This window comes from Cyanistes caeruleus, unplaced genomic scaffold (assembly GCF_971803275.1).
Source record: "Cyanistes caeruleus unplaced genomic scaffold, bCyaCae1.hap1.1 HAP1_SCAFFOLD_74, whole genome shotgun sequence".
Classification (NCBI taxonomy): Eukaryota; Metazoa; Chordata; class Aves; order Passeriformes; family Paridae; genus Cyanistes; species Cyanistes caeruleus.
The window spans coordinates 270446-288372 of NW_028255887.1; the positions used below are offsets into that span (position 1 = coordinate 270446).

Below are 17927 nucleotides of genomic sequence, written 5' to 3' on the forward strand. Positions count from 1 at the left end.
CCTGATTTCTTAGGTAGGAGAAAAAAAGCAGGCTTTATTATCCCTATTGTGCAGCTTCCTGCCCAATCTCCTGGGAGGTGGGTATAGGCAGTGCTCCCACAAATCCAAAATAAATACTCAGGGGCCTTCCAGAAAGTGTCCTGTGTGTCTGTAGGATGTTCCCAGTATTTTGAGAGTTCTCTTAACCCCCAAAAAGGGTTTATTCCTTTTTCTGCGCACTCATACAGTTTGTACCCCTCATGATAAATACACCCCCTTTCCTTTCTCCCAGTGGCCCAATACCTGTTTGGTTCTTGGGGAATCCACCTGCTACCTGAGTGTTTCACCGTCAGGTATCTTTTGCAGGCCATTTTTCCCACAGGGGTTTTGTATCTTCTTCCTGTCCTTTTAATGCATTCTTCCCCAATCACTCTTGCTTTCAGATCCCATTGTTCCCGTCCCCTGTTCCCTGTCTGGGGTTTTTGCTCAGTTAATTTCCACCTTAGAATGTCTAAAGGTGCCAGGCTGATCCCTTCCCAGGGCCAAATATCTGACATCTGGGTGTTCCCACATACCCAACAATTGGTTAAGTTTAACTCTCTGCTGATTCTCTCCATCAGGTCAATGAATAGGTTCTTACCTCGTGTTTCATCCAGATCACCTTTCCTTATCTTCAATTGTTTTTCTTTTATTACATCATTCAGTCCCTCCTGTTCAAAGCAGAGCCAGGATTCTCCTACAGGGCATTCTCCAAGCAGACGTTGCCTAAATGAGGCAGTATTTCTAGTAATCCAATATGTCTTTCCTTCCTCCTGACATGTTTCCAATTTGGTGTGATCAAAACAGGTGGGATTGATGTTTGTGTGGACCCTCATCAGTGATCCTAGATCCTCTCCATCATATAGGGGATAGTAGCACTTTGTACATGCTTCTCCACTGTCCCCTATCCCAAGGCTCACCAGCTGGACCAACACCAGTCCACCTAAGAGTCCGGTATGAGCTAGTTTTGTTCTAGGGAGCTTCATGGCTCACCTTCCCTGTTAGCCTCACCCGGTCTTGCCTCTTAGGTCTTTTTGGGGGATCAGGAGAGATGGTATGGTCCTTTTCCTCCCACCTTCTTCTTTAATTTAGTTGCCTTTTTGGAGAATGTCCTGTGGGAGAAGTTAATGTGTGGGGTTTTCATTCAACCAACTTTGCTAACATCAAAATTATTTTACAGCAACAACCACAAGAACTTTAAGAACACTCCCAGTTAAACCAACTCACTCAGCAGAGTTCTGCAGTCTTTGTTTATATTCTTTCTCTCTCAGTCTGTTTTCTGGCTGCCTCTTAAGAGTCACTCTTAGACTGGTAGGATCTGTAATGGCAGTCCACTTGGGAGAATTCGTGGGGGATTTTTCTGTGCCTTGTCCACAGTCAGGAGGAGGCGATACCGGTCCTTTTACACGTGAGACGTGAGTCCACCCCTTTTCTTGGGTCCGAATAGCAGCGTGGGTCACCAGCAGAACCTGGAAGGGACCTTCAAATTTCGGGGTTAAGGGGGTGTCTTTCCAGGATTTAATCAATACCCAATCCCCCGGATTGATCTGGTGGATGTTTGTGTCAAGTGGGAAGGTTTGGGGGAGATATCCTCTCTTTCTTAGGTTATTCAGGGTCCTCCCAATTGTCTCTAGGTACTTTTTAGCTATTTCTTCCCCTTCTATGTAATCTCCAGTGCTGTAAGGGGTCATTAGAAAGGGGAGCCCAAACATCATTTCATATGGGGAGGCACCAAGGTCAGATCGTGGCCTGGTTCTGATTCTCAGGAGGGCGAGAGGCAAACACTTTAACCAGTTCATCTGGGTCTCAGCTATTAGTTTTGTTAACACATTTTTTAATGTCTTGTTCATACGTTCCACCCGACCCGAACTCTGGGGGTGCCATGGAGTGTGCAGTCTCCACTTTATTCCTAGAGCCTTTACAATGGCCTGTAAGGCTTGGGAGGTGAAATGGGATCCCCTGTCTGAGTCAATGGTATTCACTAGCCCATATCTGGGGATAATACTTTCCAGTATTACCCGGGCGACTTCTTCTGCTGTCTCTTTTTTTGTGGGGAATGCCTCTACCCAATGGGTTAGATGGTCAACTATCACCAATAGGTGTTTATATCCTTGTATAGGAGGCATTTCCGTGAAGTCTACTTGCACACTCTGGAATGGTCTCATGGCTAACTCTCTTCCCCCAGGTTCAGCCTTTCTCATTACTTTCTGGTTTACTTTCTGGCATATTACACACCCCTTTGTTATGGCCTTTGCTAGATCATAAACTCCCAAGCATAAGTTTTCCCTCAGAAAATGATCACACAACCCTTGGGTTCCCCAATGCGTCAGTTCATGTATCTCATTTAATATTTTCCGGGCTAAAGCCTTGTTCAGAAACTTTCGCCCATCTGAGGTTAACCATTCCCCTTGTTCCCCTTGAGACAGTTCTAATTTTTTTATTACTTCCCACTCTTTCTTGGTAAATATTGGTTCCTTCTTTCCTTCCTCTTCAGTTACTACCTCATCCAGTTTAAAAACTTTCACCGATTCCTTTGGATCTAAGGCCACTTCTTTAGCTGCTTGGTCAGCAAGTCGGTTCCCTCTGCTTTCTAAGGAGTCTCCCTTCTGATGCCCCTTCATGTGGACCACTGCAATCTCTGTGGGTTTGGTCAAGGACTCTAATACTGATTTAATCAGCCCTTCATGTGCCAGGTTCTTCCCTTTGGAGTTCAGGTAGCCTCTCTCCTCCCAGATCTTACCAAAGGTATGGACTATCCCAAAGGCATACTTTGAATCTGTATAGATGGTTCCTTTTTCTCTCTCTAGCAAGTCCAGACCCCTCTTTAGAGCATGAACCTCACAGCACTGAGCTGACCAACTGGGGGGTAGTCTCCCTTTTTCTAGGACCTCTAGTTTTCCTTCCCCTACCTCTATGACCACTGCATACCCTTATTGTAGTTGCAAAAACACTCGCTCGCGGTGAGAGACTTCTCCAGGGTCAAGCTGTTCAAGTATAAGCGATTTATTATAAGAGTAAAAGGAGGGGAGACCCGTGTCCGCCACCAGCCTTGGCGTCCACGTGGTCTGGGGGAGGGGAGAGAGACCAGGTAGAGCAGGGAAGGTGAGGTTGGAAGGGAGAGGGAGGGAGTAAGAGCGGAACAGAGGGAAGGAGTAGGGAAGGCGAGAGGGGTAGGAACAGGGAGAGGGGGCTGAGAGTTAAGAGGGGGGAGAGGGGAGAGGGGTAAAGGGAGGAGGGAAGAGAGAAGAGGCAAGAGGTAAGAGGTAAGAGTAAAGAGTAAAGAGTAAAGAGAGCGAAGTTCTTGTTACAATCCAATATATCTTTTTCTATCGTGAATATTCTAATTACCAGAAACCAATCACCATGAGACACACCCACTAAAGAATTTACATACAACCTATGGGCTTCCCTATATTAACATACAGTGTTGCATTTTATACTCTACAGAGCTTTACAAGTTCTTTCCTTGCTTCTTTACTTTTGGACTCTTCTTATCAGCAGAAGGACATTGTTTTATCAACAGGGATTCTCCTCTAGCTGGCTAGGCTATTGTTCTTTGGTTAACCAGTACTCAGTATCCTATAACTCAAAGCAGGCTTTCATTTCTACTTTGATTCTAGCCTTCATATTTTCACAATCTAGTGCCAAACAATCACATTCATAAGGTTTCCCTGTTTCACCTTCCCCAACATACCCTGAATATCTTTTCCCCTCCACCACCCTGGAGGAACCATCAGTAAATAGTACCTTCCCATAGGGCAGGGGTACATCTCCCAGATCCTCCCTCACTTTGGTTTGGAGATTTACCAATTCTAAGCAGTCATGTTCTAATTCAGGCAGAGGCTCCCCTGACAAAAATTGTGCCGGGTTTAGGCCCTTGGAGGTTACTAGCTCCAAATTGCTAGTATCCATTAGGATGACTTCATATTTTAATATCCTGGCATCTGTCAGCCACTGCTGAGCCTTTCGGCTCAAGATTGTTTTTAAATCATGTGGTGTGTGGACTCTGATCTTACCCTGTAGGGTTAGCTTTTGGGCCTCTTCTATTAAAATGGCAGCAGCAGCTATTGATTGCACGCAGGTGGGCCACCCACGAGCTACTGGGTCCAGCAGTTTGGATAGATAGGCTATGGGCTTACGACATCCTCCCCATTCCTGGGTCAGAACCCCATATGCATCCCTTCTTCAGAGTTGACAAACAAATCAAATTCTTTCTTTAGGTCAGGCAGGCTTAAAACTGGTGCTGTGGACAGCTTAACCTTTAGCTGATTTAATTGCGCTTCATCTTCAGCTGTCCACTTTATGGGTTCACAATCAACCAGCTTTTCATAAAGAAACTTGACGCTCTGAGTATATTGTTCTATCCATAGTTTGCAATATCCAAAAAGGCCTAAGAGTTTTCTTATGTCTCTCTTTGTTTTTGGTGCAGGTATGGCTAGAATGCCTGATACTCTCTCTGGGCTCAGTTCCTTACTGCCCTGTCTTATTATGTGTCCCAAGTAAATGACTTTGGGCTCTACAAACTGTAATTTATTCCGAGACACCCTTAACCCTTTGGTCCCCAAGAAGTTTAACAGCCGCACACTGGTTTTTCTTACCCTGTCTTGATCTTCCCCTGATATCAAGAGATCATCAACATATTGTAAAATTTGGATGTCACCTTCGGGATCAAATTGGCTCAGTAATTCTTCTAACGCTTGCCCAAAAAGGTTCGGAGACTCTGTAAAGCCTTGAGGCAACCGAGTCCACCTTAGCTGTTGTTTTCTTTTCTTTTCAGGATATTCCCATTCAAAGGCAAACCAATCACGGCATTCTTCTGCTAGGGGACATGCCCAGAATGCATCCTTTAGATCGATAACTGTGAACCAAACATGTTCATTGGGTACTTGACTCAGGAGGGTGTATGGATTCGACACCACTGGGTGCCTGGTAACAGTCCTCTTATTCACTTCCCTCAGGTCTTGGACTAACTGGTACTTCCCTTCTGCTTTTTTAACAGCCAAAATCGGGGTGTTATGGGGGGACATGCATGGCTCTAAAATGCCTTCTGCCAGCAGGTGATCAACAACTGGGGCCAATCCTTTTCTGCTCTCTAGGGACATTGGGTACTGCCTGATCCTGATAGGAGGGGTTTTCTTCTGGATTTCAATCTTTATTGGGGAAATATCTAAATATCCAAACTTCCCTTCTTCCGCCCAAACCTCAGAGTTAATCTCTTCTATATCTTTGGTTGTTAGCTTCATCATATGGACCACCATTTTTCCGTTCACTGGTATTACTCCCACTCCCAGTTGTACCTGCAAGTCTCTTCCCAGCAAGTTAGTCTCTAAGTCTGGTAGGTACACGAAGTCTGCATAGCACTGCCGAGAATTTCCTTTCACTTCAACATTTTTTATCACAGGAGCCATGAAGGGTTTTCCCTCAGCTCCTGACACTTCACAAACTTTGTTGCTTAAAAACATTCCAGTTGGGAGCTTGTTCAAACTTGAACGGTCTGCTCCCGTGTCTGCTAAAAATTCTACTTCCTCACTCTGGGGACCTACCTCAAGGTTTACCAGGGGCTCTTCTCGGTGTTTCATCGGGTCCTCTATTACATATAGCCCCTGACACCCCTAATCACGACTTTCCTCTCCCCTTAAGATTTTCTCCATGACATCCTGCTCTCTAGCTATTTCCTCATCCAGGGATAATTTCTTGCAGTCTCTTTTGAGATGTCCAATCTCTCCACAGTAGTAACACCTCCCACTCACTCGAGAGTTCCTAGGGTTGGTCCATGGAGACATAACCGATTTCTTCCTATCTCCCTCAAACTGGGACTTTGGCTTTCCATCACTTTGTTGATTCCTATCTGTCTGATCCTTGTCTGCCCTAACAATCTCCCGGGCCACCGCCACCATGAGCTTTGTCCTTGTCTTCGTCTTCTCCTCTTCTCTCCTCAAGTAGACTTTTAGAGCTTCTTTTAATAGCTCATTGATCCCCTTTTCTTGCCAGTCCTCTAGTTTTTCAAGCTTCCTCCTGATATCAGGCCAGGACTTAGTCACAAACTGCACTTTTAATAACACCTGGCCCTCAGGGCTGTCAGGGTCTATGTTTGAATACAGCTGAAAATTTCTCCTCAACCTATTCAACCAGGTGGCTGGAGTCTCGTCCTTCTCCTGGGTCCCATCAAAGGCTAGTTTTGTGTTATTACCCCGGGGAACTGATTCCTTAATACCCTTCACTATTAGGGACCTGTAGTCCCTCATGTTCCGTCTTCCCTCCTCCCTGTTAGGATCCCACCCTGGATCTACTTGTGGGAGTTTATACTCTCCTGGGAGTCCTGATCTATTCTCCCTTTCCCAGATTCGTATCCCCGCAGTACGGATCATGGCTACCTCTTCAGGGTTAAATAAGATGTTTAAAGTAGAGTTTAACTCCCCCCAGGTGTAAGTATTTGGACCCAGGAACTGGTCTACCTGGTTGGCTATCCCTACTGGGTCTTCAACTAAGTTCCCTAGCTCTTTCTTGAATCCCCGGACTTCTGAAGCTGTCAATGGGGCATTGACAAACCCTACCCCTCCAGCTATTCCTCCCATAGGGACTTCTCTCAGGGGAAGGAGCTTAGTTGTCTTAGATCGTGTGTGACAGTAGGGTCCATCTCCAAAATCTTGTTCTTGACTAGGGGTGGGAGTCCTAGGGAGCTGCTGGTTGTTAGGAGGAGGAGGATTGGTATTAAATTTGGGGGTACTCAGTTCCCAGTTGGGAGGGGGCAAAGGGACGGTACTAGGCGAGGGAGAAGAAACTTGGTCTGATGTAGGGGTTTCTGGAGGTAAGGGGGAGGTAGGAAGTAGATTAGAAAGGACTGGGGCCACCAACGGTGGTGGGGTTGAGGAAAAGGGTATCGGGATAGTAGAGGAAGCTGAAGATGTAGAGGGGGATTGGTTTGGGTGGAAAGGGTTTGAATCGGGTGTACAAGGGTTTTGTGGGGGTGATGCAGAAGGGGAAAAGGTCGGGGAATTGGGTGAAGAAGTCTGGGGTGCTGTTGGGTATGTAGGAGGAGGGGGTAGATGATCTAGGGGGTCCCATTTACTACCTGTTTCGCTAGCTTCTTTTTCTTGCTTCTTACTTTCTTTCCCTTCCCCCTTCTCTTCCTTCAACTTACATACTTTCACCATCTCTGTGTCTGCTCTTTGTTTCAGCCACAAGGCTGCATAACTGATCTCTTCTGGACTTGAGCCTCTTCTGGTTTTCAGATGCTGGTACAGTTGGGAGCACATCCAAGGATCTTTAGTACCATACCAAGGCCACTGTCCTTGTATCTCTAGTTTGGGCCAGACCTCTATACAGTAATGGATCATCTTGATCCGGTCCAGGCCCTTGGTGGCCTCTTGTGCATCCCAGCAATTTAACATTTGCCCTAGTGGGCTATCGGGGGGAATGGTTCTGGTGGCCTCTTCATTCCCCTTGGGACCTACTCTCTTACTTAAACACTGTCCCATTGCTCCTCCTACCTCTGGACCTTCACTTAAAACTTACGGTGCCTTTTCCTGAATAAAACTGGAACTGACAGACAACACAACTTCCAACCAACTTAAAACTGGCTCTTACTTAAATTAAACTTTATAAAGGTGCTCCTACTCAAACTGAAAATTTCTAATGACGGACAACTGACCTTTCAAACCTCAACAAAAACTCACACTTTAGGAACTCACTCTCTCCTTTCACACTAGGGAATACACTCAATCTTATCACACAAGAATCCACACCCTTTCTTACACTCGGCCGGCCTTCCACTCACACTTTAAATTTTCTGGGGCTTGCAGTCTCCGCTTGCCCCGGGGGTTAGGTCCCAGCGGGGCTTGCAGGTTCCGCTTGCCCCTCCCTACACCCCAATCCCGTTCCCCTCGTGCCTCGCCTCCCTGACCCCCTTGCCAGCGAAGACTATGAGCACTCCTGGGTCGACGTCGGGGGGACCCTAGCACTAGACACTCCTGGGACCTTCCCCCGTCCCTGTCTCAGTGCCGTCCACAAGATTTGGTCATCAGGGCTCACCCCGGAACCTCCTGCCCCTCCACTCCCTGACTATCCCCCTTCCCCAGTGAGAATAGCTTCTGCGCGAGGGCTGACTGTAAGTGAGTGGTGGGAGAATTCCCCCTTGCCTCCTAGCCGCTCCGCCCACCAGGGAATGGCTTCGGCTAAGGGATGCGTGAGTGTATTACTCTAGCTGCCTCGCCCGCCCGCGCAGACTACCTTCCCCTGTGCTCTCCGGCAGCAGGTTAACGACCTCCCTTCTCAGGAACCCCCTGAGCCAAGACTGAGCCGCGACAACTAGAGCCTTTCAGCACGTCCTGTGTCACAGACCCTGGGAAGCGAGGGCCCTTCGCTGACCACCTGGTGCCGGTAGGGCCTGGGGACCCCCAATTCCAATTCCCCGGTCAGGTCGTCTAAGTACCCAAGCAGGGGGGGTGTGTTCACTCACATCGAACCTAGGCACCCCCACACACCACCCCGGGAGTTACCTAGATTGCCTGCGTGTGACTCTCACTCACCTAGGCCTTCCACACGCCCGGAGCAGCCTAGGCCGTTTAGCCCTTTTCAGTAGAGGGGCCTACCCCTATGTGCGCCACTCACTCTCTTAGGTACCCTCTGCGCACTCAGAGGGGGGCTTTTATCCCCAGGAGACACCTCACTCGTTTCTCTGGGCCCAAGTGAGCCTCTTTCGCTTCCTGCCGTTCCCGGCCGGCCCCCTCGCGGGAGTCCGGAACCGCGGTACTGGGCAGTCCGCACTCGCCCCGGGGGTCTGAGCTGCCAGCCCCCGTCTCACTCACACATCCACTCACTCGCCTCCTACTCCCGCCACCGGTGGCTTACCCAATCCGGCGCTCTTCTGCGATGTCGATCCCAGGCTGTTCTTCTGGGTCTGGTATAGCCAGCTGTCCCCCGGAGGCCCAATAGAGTGGGCGGCCGTCCCGTCCCTGGTCCTCTTCAGGGCGTGGCTATCCCGGATGAGCCCCCAAGCTGTGATAAACGGGCCAGGAGACCAGCTCCTTTTAAAAAGGCCTTTATTAAGCAGCACAGCTCTGGGGTGGGGGCCCGAGGGGTCGCGCACACCGCCACTGCTCCCACTGGACACCGCAGAAGAGGAGGATCTGTGCAGCTCTGTCACTAGGGCAGAGCTGGGCCTTCCTTCCTCACGGGAGTCCCCGGGAAGACTCGTTCTTTCAGGCTCGTAGTCTAGGCTGTCATCCCAGTCGAGTCTCCTCGAGGTTATGTCGGCCTCTGGAAAGAAGTCAGGGGACTCCTCTGGGTCTTCCTTGTTAGATGGTGCTGGTTCTATTCCTTCCCTTTTGCGTGGCTCGTTGTTTTGGGGTCTTTTCCAGTCTGGGTGCATCCCATAAGTCTCTGGTCTCTCTCGTTTGCATAAAAGTCAGTATGTCATCTTCCTCCTCAGAGCGGTACAGCAACTTGGGAAAGGGATACAATGTTGCCATGTGGGAGTCTAGGAGCAGTGGGGGCAGTGCCTGGCTGAACACAGAACAAGAAACACAGGGTACAGCAACTTGGGAGAGGGGGCAGGGCCTGGCTGAACAAGGAACAAAAATATGGGGTACAGCAATTTGCGACAGGGGTACAAGGTAAGTAAACCTGGGACAGGGGTACAAGGTAAGTAAGGAGTTTACAAACAGCAACTGGAACGTATTATTCTTAACAATATCCTGGGACCGGGGTACAAGATAAATAAGGAGTTTACAAACAGCAACTGGAACGTATTATTCTTAACAACTGATAATCAAAAGGTTGCCACTTAGGGGTTCTTCTTGTTCGGGTATAGGTAACAGGTGCAGCAAAGGGGATGGTCTCCTGTTCCAGATTCTGTTTTTTGGGCTTGTGGCTTCTGGTTCCCACGCCATTGTGCAAACCCAAAGCTGGAAGAGGATGAGAGCTGCTGGAGGAGGGAACAGGGGTGGGACAGCAATTGGAATGGGAGTTGCTGATCACAGGTGACATCATGGGAAGAGATGATGTCAGGGGAACAGGAGGCAGAGCCAGTGGAAAGGAAGGGGTGGGGTTTGAGGAGAGGGAAGGAGGAGGGGCATGGCCATAGGGGTGGCGTCAGAGGATAGGAAGGGGTTCACCTGGAAGAACTAGGGTGAAAGGGAATCTAGGAAGAAAAAGCATAAGGTGGGGATCAAGCCATGTGGCTTCCACACTCTTGTCTCTCTTGAGGGTCATTCTGAGGGGCAAGGGAGGACTCAGGAAAAACTTGGGAATCTCCTTTGAGGGCATTCACTTGTACTGGAGGGTTAACAACTGGGAAATAAGGGTTTAGGAAAGGGTCCTTGACAGTGTGGCCATCACTCTCAAGGCACGGGTACCGAGAAGGGTGTGGGAGGCCAGGGAGTTGGTAGCACTCCTGCGCTTCATTGCGGTTTGCCTGGCACAGTCTTCCCAATGCAGGGGACAAGGATTTTGGATCAGGTGAAGGGGGAGCTGGGGGCATTAGTTTGAGTCTTTCCTCCACTTTCTTTTCTTCAACTATTACTGATTGAATTAGCACAAACAATTAAAACAATTTGGCAACTGAAACATCACCTTTATTTGTCAAGGCTGTTAATTTGTTCCCAAATACACCCCAGAAGAGGATGGTTGATATTTCCTCTGAGGATAACCTTGGAAAGGGGAGGAAAAGCCATTTTAAACAAACTTTTTCAGCAACCCTTTTGAAAACTTTCATTTCCCACCCTCCAGAGCACACAGAAATTTAAAATAGATCAGTCTCTGCTGTGCTCCCAATTTCACACCCCTTTTCTTTGATGTTAACCTGATGGCACAGGAAAAATCTACCCTCCTCTGCAGCAAAAGAAACAACAATCTACAGATAAAGGTTCCACAGCCAGTCTCAGGGACAGGGTGGTTTCTGCAGCCAATTATCATGGCCTGTAGGTTTGTGGTCCCCCCTCCACCACCCCCAGGGGGCAATGCACCCTTCCCACAACTTCTGAGCACCTTCATCTTAACTTGGGGAATACTCACCCTCTTTTGGTCCACTAGACATGGGCTGCAGAGAAGTCCTCTTCAGGGAAGTGGTCCTCTGGATGATAAGGGTTATCACTTCCTCCCCTTAAGAGCTACCAGAGAAAAACCAATCTGCTGCACTTACAGGCAGCTGGAGGCCAGAACTTCCTGGGTAAAATCCACAGTTCGTCTGTGGGGTCGGTTCACAGGGCCCCATGGTGGGCGTCAGCTATCATATTGGGCCGGAGCTTATCTGGCTCTATCACTTTGGCCTGCTTCAGGAGTAGGCCACTCCCCAGGAGCAGGATGACCCAAGGTGCAACTAGAGCACTTGCTCAACAGCTTTTTGGCTGTCAGTCTGTGCTCTGAGGAGGCAGGGACAAGAGGGAGGTCTTTTGCATGGGATAATAGAGGATTTATTGCTCTGAGGAATCTTGGGGGTAAAAGACAGAAAATGCGAGCATGCAACAGCTGAAATAGGGAGGTGGCTCAAAGGGAGAGTAAAAAGCATCAGCTAATCAGAGATATCCTGGGGAAGGTAAAAGGCAGAGTTCACAAAATCATCATCCAATGAGGGAGGTAGCGGGGGAAAGTTGGGTCACATGGACTAATCCAGTGTTGAAGTTTAGGGGATTTCTGAAGTGGAATTCCAAGCATGTAGTGGGCCTAAGGTAGGATTGACAGGGGACTCAGAGTAGATTGACAATGTGGAGTGGGACAGTCTCATTTGGACCAAACCATCAACTTAGGTAATAACCGAACATACCGTTAACAAGAAACACACTGCATCAATGTTCAGCTTCTGATACCCTAGTAACTTCACAGGCACCTTACAACCTACCTGAGACATAATAACTAATAATCCTCCTATCTTGATATTTTTCAGAATTGCATGGAATTTTGGTGAGTACTTAAAATGTAATGTTTTGGCTTCAGGCTTGTCATCTAAAAAAAAGTTTACTGAATTCCTACTCCTAATAAAAAAACTATTTGTTTTGTGTGATTCATGCAAATATCAGTGAATTTCAAATGGTGTGAAATTCTTGACTACCAAGTATTTTAGATAAATTTTTAGAGCAAGTTAATGTGATTTTATAACACCACTCATGAACCAAAACCAGCAAGGACATCAGTTAAAAAAAAAAAAAAAAAGAAAAAGAAAAAAAAAAGTGGCTTTTCTTAACTCACATAGTATATGTAATAATACTTCCAATAGAACTAAATAGAAGTAATGAGTAGAAATAATTTAGTTGTTTATTTGAAATGTACAAGATTTCTCCTCACCCAGTTTGTGTTGTGTGTCCAATGCACGTGTACTCATCTGTCATGGGGTAGCTTTACCTTTAAAGTGGTTTTGGAAGCTAAAGAAATTGAAGCTGCTGGAGGCTGATGGGAGTCTTTCCTTCTGACCAATTATCAGTCATTTCTAAGAACTGACAGCAGTTTTGACCATTAAATAAGTGAAGTCAACTTGTAAGCACCTCCTTAAAATGGAAAGTCAGAGCACTCTCGCTCTCTTTGATTTTCTGGCTGTGAAAGGTAACAGAACTCCAGCTGGCCTCCCGTTCCCTGCCCCGGCCATGCAGCCCGGGCCGGGGCTGGGCTGGGCCCAGCAGCTCCTGGCCAGGAGAGGGGGGCCTGTGAAGCTTGCCCTGGGCTCTGGCCGGGCCAGGCCAGTTCCTGGCTCGGCTGCAGTTTTTGCTGTGACTGAATTCACCAGAGACTGCCAAGTAAAGAAAGGAAAAAAAGCTCTTGAGCTGCGGCGTGCTGAGACAGTGACCACACTCTCCAGAGCAGCCATGAAAAATCTTCTATCGCAGACAGCTCCAGCTGCTGCTCCGGCAGAGATCACAGAACCATCTACAAAAGCCTGGGCAAGATTTTAACCCTTTCATTACCCAGATGAGACTTGCAGATTAATCCTTTTATCCAGAGAGAGAAAAAGAGAGTAATCAACATGTAAGGAGACTTTATAAACTATCAGAGACAGTAAAGAAAAGAAGCTTCAGAAAAGGCAGAGAATAAGGAGATGCTTTATAAGCTGAAATATTTTTCTGTTAAAGCTATAGAGATGGACAATAAAGTCCTGAAAGAATTCCTTTAATTCATGATAGAGTATATAGGGAGTAATAGAGTTTTCAAAGTGTAGATTTTGAGTAAAAAGTAGAGTAATTGTGATACAGTGAAGTGCTGGAAGATTTGAAGCCTTGAGGGGGCAATGAGAAAACTGTTTTCTAGTGGAGCTCACAGAGACAGATAAAGAAGACTTTTCTTTTTGAATAACTCATCCTTAAAATGACATCCCTAGACTCATGGCCCATACACACCTCAGAGTGATGTGAAATGGGAGGAGTAAATTCTGATGATAAGAGTTCTGAGCAGCTGGCATCAGAAAAATAGAAAGCTATAACAGAAATAGCTTTCTCATGGAAAACTCCATAAATTAGCAGAAGAAAACTTCTGTTTCTCTACAAAGACTGATGAAAAGACTCTAGCAAGAATTTGGACTGTTTTAAACACCAAAGTTCCAAAGTTTTTGTCTCTATGTTGTCATGTGAACAAAGGAATGGTGGGTAGTAAGGGATAAAAAGGGTTTTCTGGAAGTTTATTCTGGTGTTCTTATTCTGGTGTTCTTACTGTAGTTTGTTAATAAACTTCCTTTATTCCTTTTTAAGTTCTAAGCCTGTTTTGCTCTTGCTCTAATCCATATCTCACAGCAAGAAATAAGTAATTTTTTTAGTTACTGGTTTAAAATCATGACATCATCCTATCTGTGAAAACAAGAACACTCATTTTCTGTGCTATTAAAAGTCAATTTTTTGTGCTTTTTAAAAGTCTATTTTAAATATTAATATAAAGTCTAATATATATTTTTGGACCCAGTTTGCCTACCTAAGGATCAAAGTCATCAAAAACTAAATCTGTTTTGTTTTTGCAACTGGACTTGCATCAACCCTCTGATTCATTAAATAAGGGTCTGATTGCATTTAAAAATTGTCATAAATGACATGGAACAAATAAAGCAAATCCATTTATATAAAAACGATAAACTAAAAGACAAGGAACTGAGAAGTGTTTTATATAATATATATTATCCATGTACCTAGAAATACTGTAGGTGGCTATCTTGTGAATTCTTAGGTTTAAAATGCACATGGCCATTGCTGAATGGAAAAACAAGAATATAAGACTTGTTGTTAAAAACTCACTGTTTTTAATCCCTACTTGAATTTCCTATTACTGCACTAAAAGATCAGAATTTTGTATCCCATCTTTATCTTCAAATCAAGTTTAATCAAAGCGCTTTGTATGGACCCTTCAGTGAACTTAGAAAAAGAATTATAGTGAAAATTAAATAAAATTTTTGGAACTAAATTAAGTGTCTGAAATATTTCAAAGTAGACATAGTGACTTAGTAGAATTTGATTAATTAATCATGAATGTAAAGTCTTGAATAACAGCAGATTGAATGGAAATAGACTTTATTACACAAAATTGAATAACTCACAATTTGGCCAATGAAAGTTATTAACTGGCTAAAATAGAAAAAAAAAAAGCAGCTGATTTTGTGTTTGAAACAGTGTAACAAGACAAACCACTAAAGTGAAGAAATAAAAAGAATACTACAGTTTCCTGCTTTTGAAATTGAATGGAGCCTCTGCCAACCATGCAGTAATCTGGAAGTGCTGAGAGGCTGGGAAGGACAGAAAATGAAAAGGACTGACTGAGCAGAAAAGTCTGATTTTTTTTTTCCTTTTGAATTTAACAGCAGCATAAAGGAGAATCTCTTACCACTCCACACTCAGGTACCCAGGATTATTCCAGTAAGAGCTAAAAAATGACTTGTATATTTCTTCACTTGACAGCAGGCGAGTGGTTGAGGAAGAAGGACTTTCTACATAAACCCCTTGAGCATGGAGGCTGCAGCAATTATGTAGGTAAATCATTATTTTGGCATAGAACTTGCAAAAAAATAAAAAAGACACACTAAAGTTTTATTCAGCAGCTCTTCCCTCTAAGCAAGGAACACAATAAAAAAACTGGTTTGCATTTATGCAAGTGTCACATCCTCAGAATCATAGATCTTGTATCTTACAAGACAGCAAAAAAAATTCCTGACTGTGAAAAACCAAACTAGACATTTTATTGTGCAAATTATAGCTTGAAACTGGTCTAATTAATGTTAGATATCTAAAGGAAATATGTCATGCTTGAGTATAACATGTTATACTCCAGGTATGAAATTTTGTCATGAAATGGTGCTATCTTATTAGATTCTTATAACGTTATTAGAAAAATCTTAAGAACATTTATATGTTGTATTCAGCTAGTATTTTGCATTTAATATAATATAATATGGAGAGAGAACAAATTTTTAAAATCCTATCATCATGATATTAGAGCCATTTACTTCATACTGCATTTTTTACATTTGTAATATTTATTAATGTTGTAATAAATTGTTAATTGTAATTGTTGTAAATAAATATAGCTAACCATACCAACAAATCATGCAGCTGATGTCAAAGAGTATTCCACATTTATTTTCTCTTCAGGAAAATTAGATTTTTTTTTTATTGTACCACCCATTGCATCCTTTTAGAAAAATAATGTAACTGGTTTTGCATCCTGTTATTTCACTTCAAGTAACAAAGATACTATTTCCAGGTATGATGAATACCAAACATTGTTACAGCAAAATGATATACATTAGTTGCTCTCTAAAATGGATGATAACATTTGAAATTCCATCTTAGATTCACCCAGAGATTATGATGTTACATAGCATAACAAAAAGGATAGTCTCATTTCAGTGCATGAAAGGCGCTAGCTGCCTTTCCTGCATATTCAGATTTGCATGTCTATGGAATCCCATGTTTTGACTTGTTAAAATTCTTCTGAAATACTTTTTGTATTGTGTTTTTATATAGTGACAACATGTAGTTCAAATTATACAAATTTAACAATTGTGTTGATACGAAATGTCTCAGATTGCGAGGCTGACTTTTGATGAGGTAGGAAGACTTCCTAATTGTTGTCTCTTCCAGAAAAATGACCATAATGACCAGGTTACAGCACTCTACAATACATGCTACTTGAACAGCAAGAGATTACATAGCTTCCATGCACAGTACACAGCCTAATTTTTAGTCAAGGTTGTAATGCAAACATACTGGAATAAGTAGACAAGATCCTTCACGCTTGAACTGTTTATCGTTTATTACACTGTTGTTCAAGCATATTTGCATGTACATATATTACTGAAATCAGCGTTTAATCCGTGTTCAGAATTAGTTTACAGACTTACAACTGCTTCAACTCATTTGTCATACTAGAGACATCACCTTTTTTCAGACTTTGTCATTATACTTTTTCAGTGTTGCAGATGTTAAAGAGAATTTCAATAATTCACAACACTAATTTATATTGCTCATCTGTAGATATTCAACTCAGACCCACCAGCAATGCCGTATGAGATATAGAATAGTGTAATTATTATTGTCAATAGTGTTTGTTTCTTTTGAGAATTAGTTAAAAATTATGCACTTTGCATATTTGAATACTTTAATTTATCATCTATTAAAGTTATGTTGGAGAGAGAAATCTTCACAAATATCTTGATCAAAAAAGTGAAAGCAAAAGGATATGTTATATTAACAGGTTTATAGTTTAAAGTGTATAAGATTGTCTGGAATTGGTTTAATTTGGTATATGAGAGTTTATTCTAAAGTGTATAATTAGGTTCCATCTGCTTATACTGCCACTATAATGTGATGTGTTATCTGCCATCAGCAAGGCAGAATAGTTATTTCTAGCTGTCTCTCTTTGACAGAAAGACCAATTTATTTTTATTGTTTTCTTGTCTGGTACAGAAATGTACATGTACTTTTCTGCCCTGTCTCTATTCTGCTTCCATTAGCTTACAAGCAACAAATTTGGAATTTTCCTTCCCTAGTTTTCCCACTCTAGCAGATTGGTGTTTGAGAATCACTCCACTGTTTAAAAGAGCTTATACGTAAAAAGGCATCAGCTGGGAAGCAAAAAAGGACGGTGATTTCTTCCTAAACTTTGTAGTGAGAGCAGTGTGAGGTAGCAGCTACACTCATGAGCTAAGCAAACCACGTATGGAAAATATTGAGGGACAGGGGCGAGGCAGGGCTCATCATGTGCTTCAGAGGGACCCATGGGGCAGAGGCTTCACGCATAACCAGCATGTGCCTGCGCTTACTTTCTGTTTGCTGTTTACCCGGGTTTCAGCAAGTGTGGTGGCCCACAAGGGCAAGGCAGAGCTCAGGTGTCTCTCAAACTGGCAAAAGGTGTTAAGAATAACAAGGATTTTACAGGTATGTAAAATGGTGACAAGCAGAAGTCCAGGTTGTTTTCCGCTGTTCAAGAGAGTCTTTGTAAACTTTGAGATAGTCTTATGAAGCCTGTTGGAGTCAGAGGCAAAGAGAGTGTGTCCTTATCTCTGATACCTGGCTCTGACATCCAAGAAAACACTGAATTTCATATAACACCCTGAAATCAACTGTTAAATAGAAAAACTAAAAATGTAAGTGTGTAGATTAGAAAGTTTTCTTAAGTCACTGGGTGAAAAAGTTAAAGTTTGGAGTTTAAACTAGTTTAGAGAACAGTAGACAAAATGGAGGATTTAGGGTGTTGTCTCTTGTCCTTCTTTCTGCTTCATCTTCTTCTAGAGGTTTTTGGGTAGTAGTAGGTGATTGGATAGAGAATACTGCAGTGCAGCATGCAGGTGTTGGGCCATTGGGTCACTAAGAAAAACAATTTACTTGTCATTTGTTAATTGGGTAAACAGACATATAAAAAACCTTGAAGAAGATCTTTGTTAGCCATTTTGCACCTTTCTATCTTAGTGCATGTAGCTCCTTGTACCTTGTATGCATGTAATGCAG

The 17927-nt window shown here is 44.0% G+C and overlaps 1 protein-coding gene and 1 pseudogene across 2 annotated transcripts in view; one reads left to right on the plus strand and one right to left on the minus strand.

Moving 5' to 3' along the window:
- Nucleotides 1-1157: 1157 nt before the first annotated feature.
- On the minus strand, nt 1158-9483 carry LOC147646968 (uncharacterized). Its single transcript, XM_086872690.1, has 2 exons — nt 8869-9483; nt 1158-1498 (listed from the first exon to the last, which is right to left on the minus strand). Exons 1-2 carry the CDS (start codon nt 9386-9388, stop codon nt 1242-1244), a joined length of 777 nt encoding a protein of 258 aa, XP_086728816.1. The 5' UTR covers nt 9389-9483; the 3' UTR covers nt 1158-1241.
- Nucleotides 9484-15995: 6512 nt separating this feature from the next.
- Nucleotides 15996-17927, plus strand: part of LOC147646969 (receptor expression-enhancing protein 3-like) — a 31091-nt pseudogene continuing 29159 nt past the window's right edge. Inside the window, exon 1 of the transcript XR_015281752.1 lies at nt 15996-16028. The product of XR_015281752.1 is annotated as a receptor expression-enhancing protein 3-like (transcript). The remainder of the gene's footprint in view (nt 16029-17927) is intronic.

Bases quoted from the DNA above. Each gene is read 5' to 3' on its own strand.
- LOC147646968 (XM_086872690.1), bottom strand. From the start codon at position 9,388: ATGCACCCAGACTGGAAAAGACCCCAAAACAACGAGCCACGCAAAAGG. The intron at 1,499-8,868 runs GTAAGCCACCGG...CGAAATTTGAAG, and splicing joins GCAGAAGAGCGCCGGATTGG to GTCCCTTCCAGGTTCTGCTG.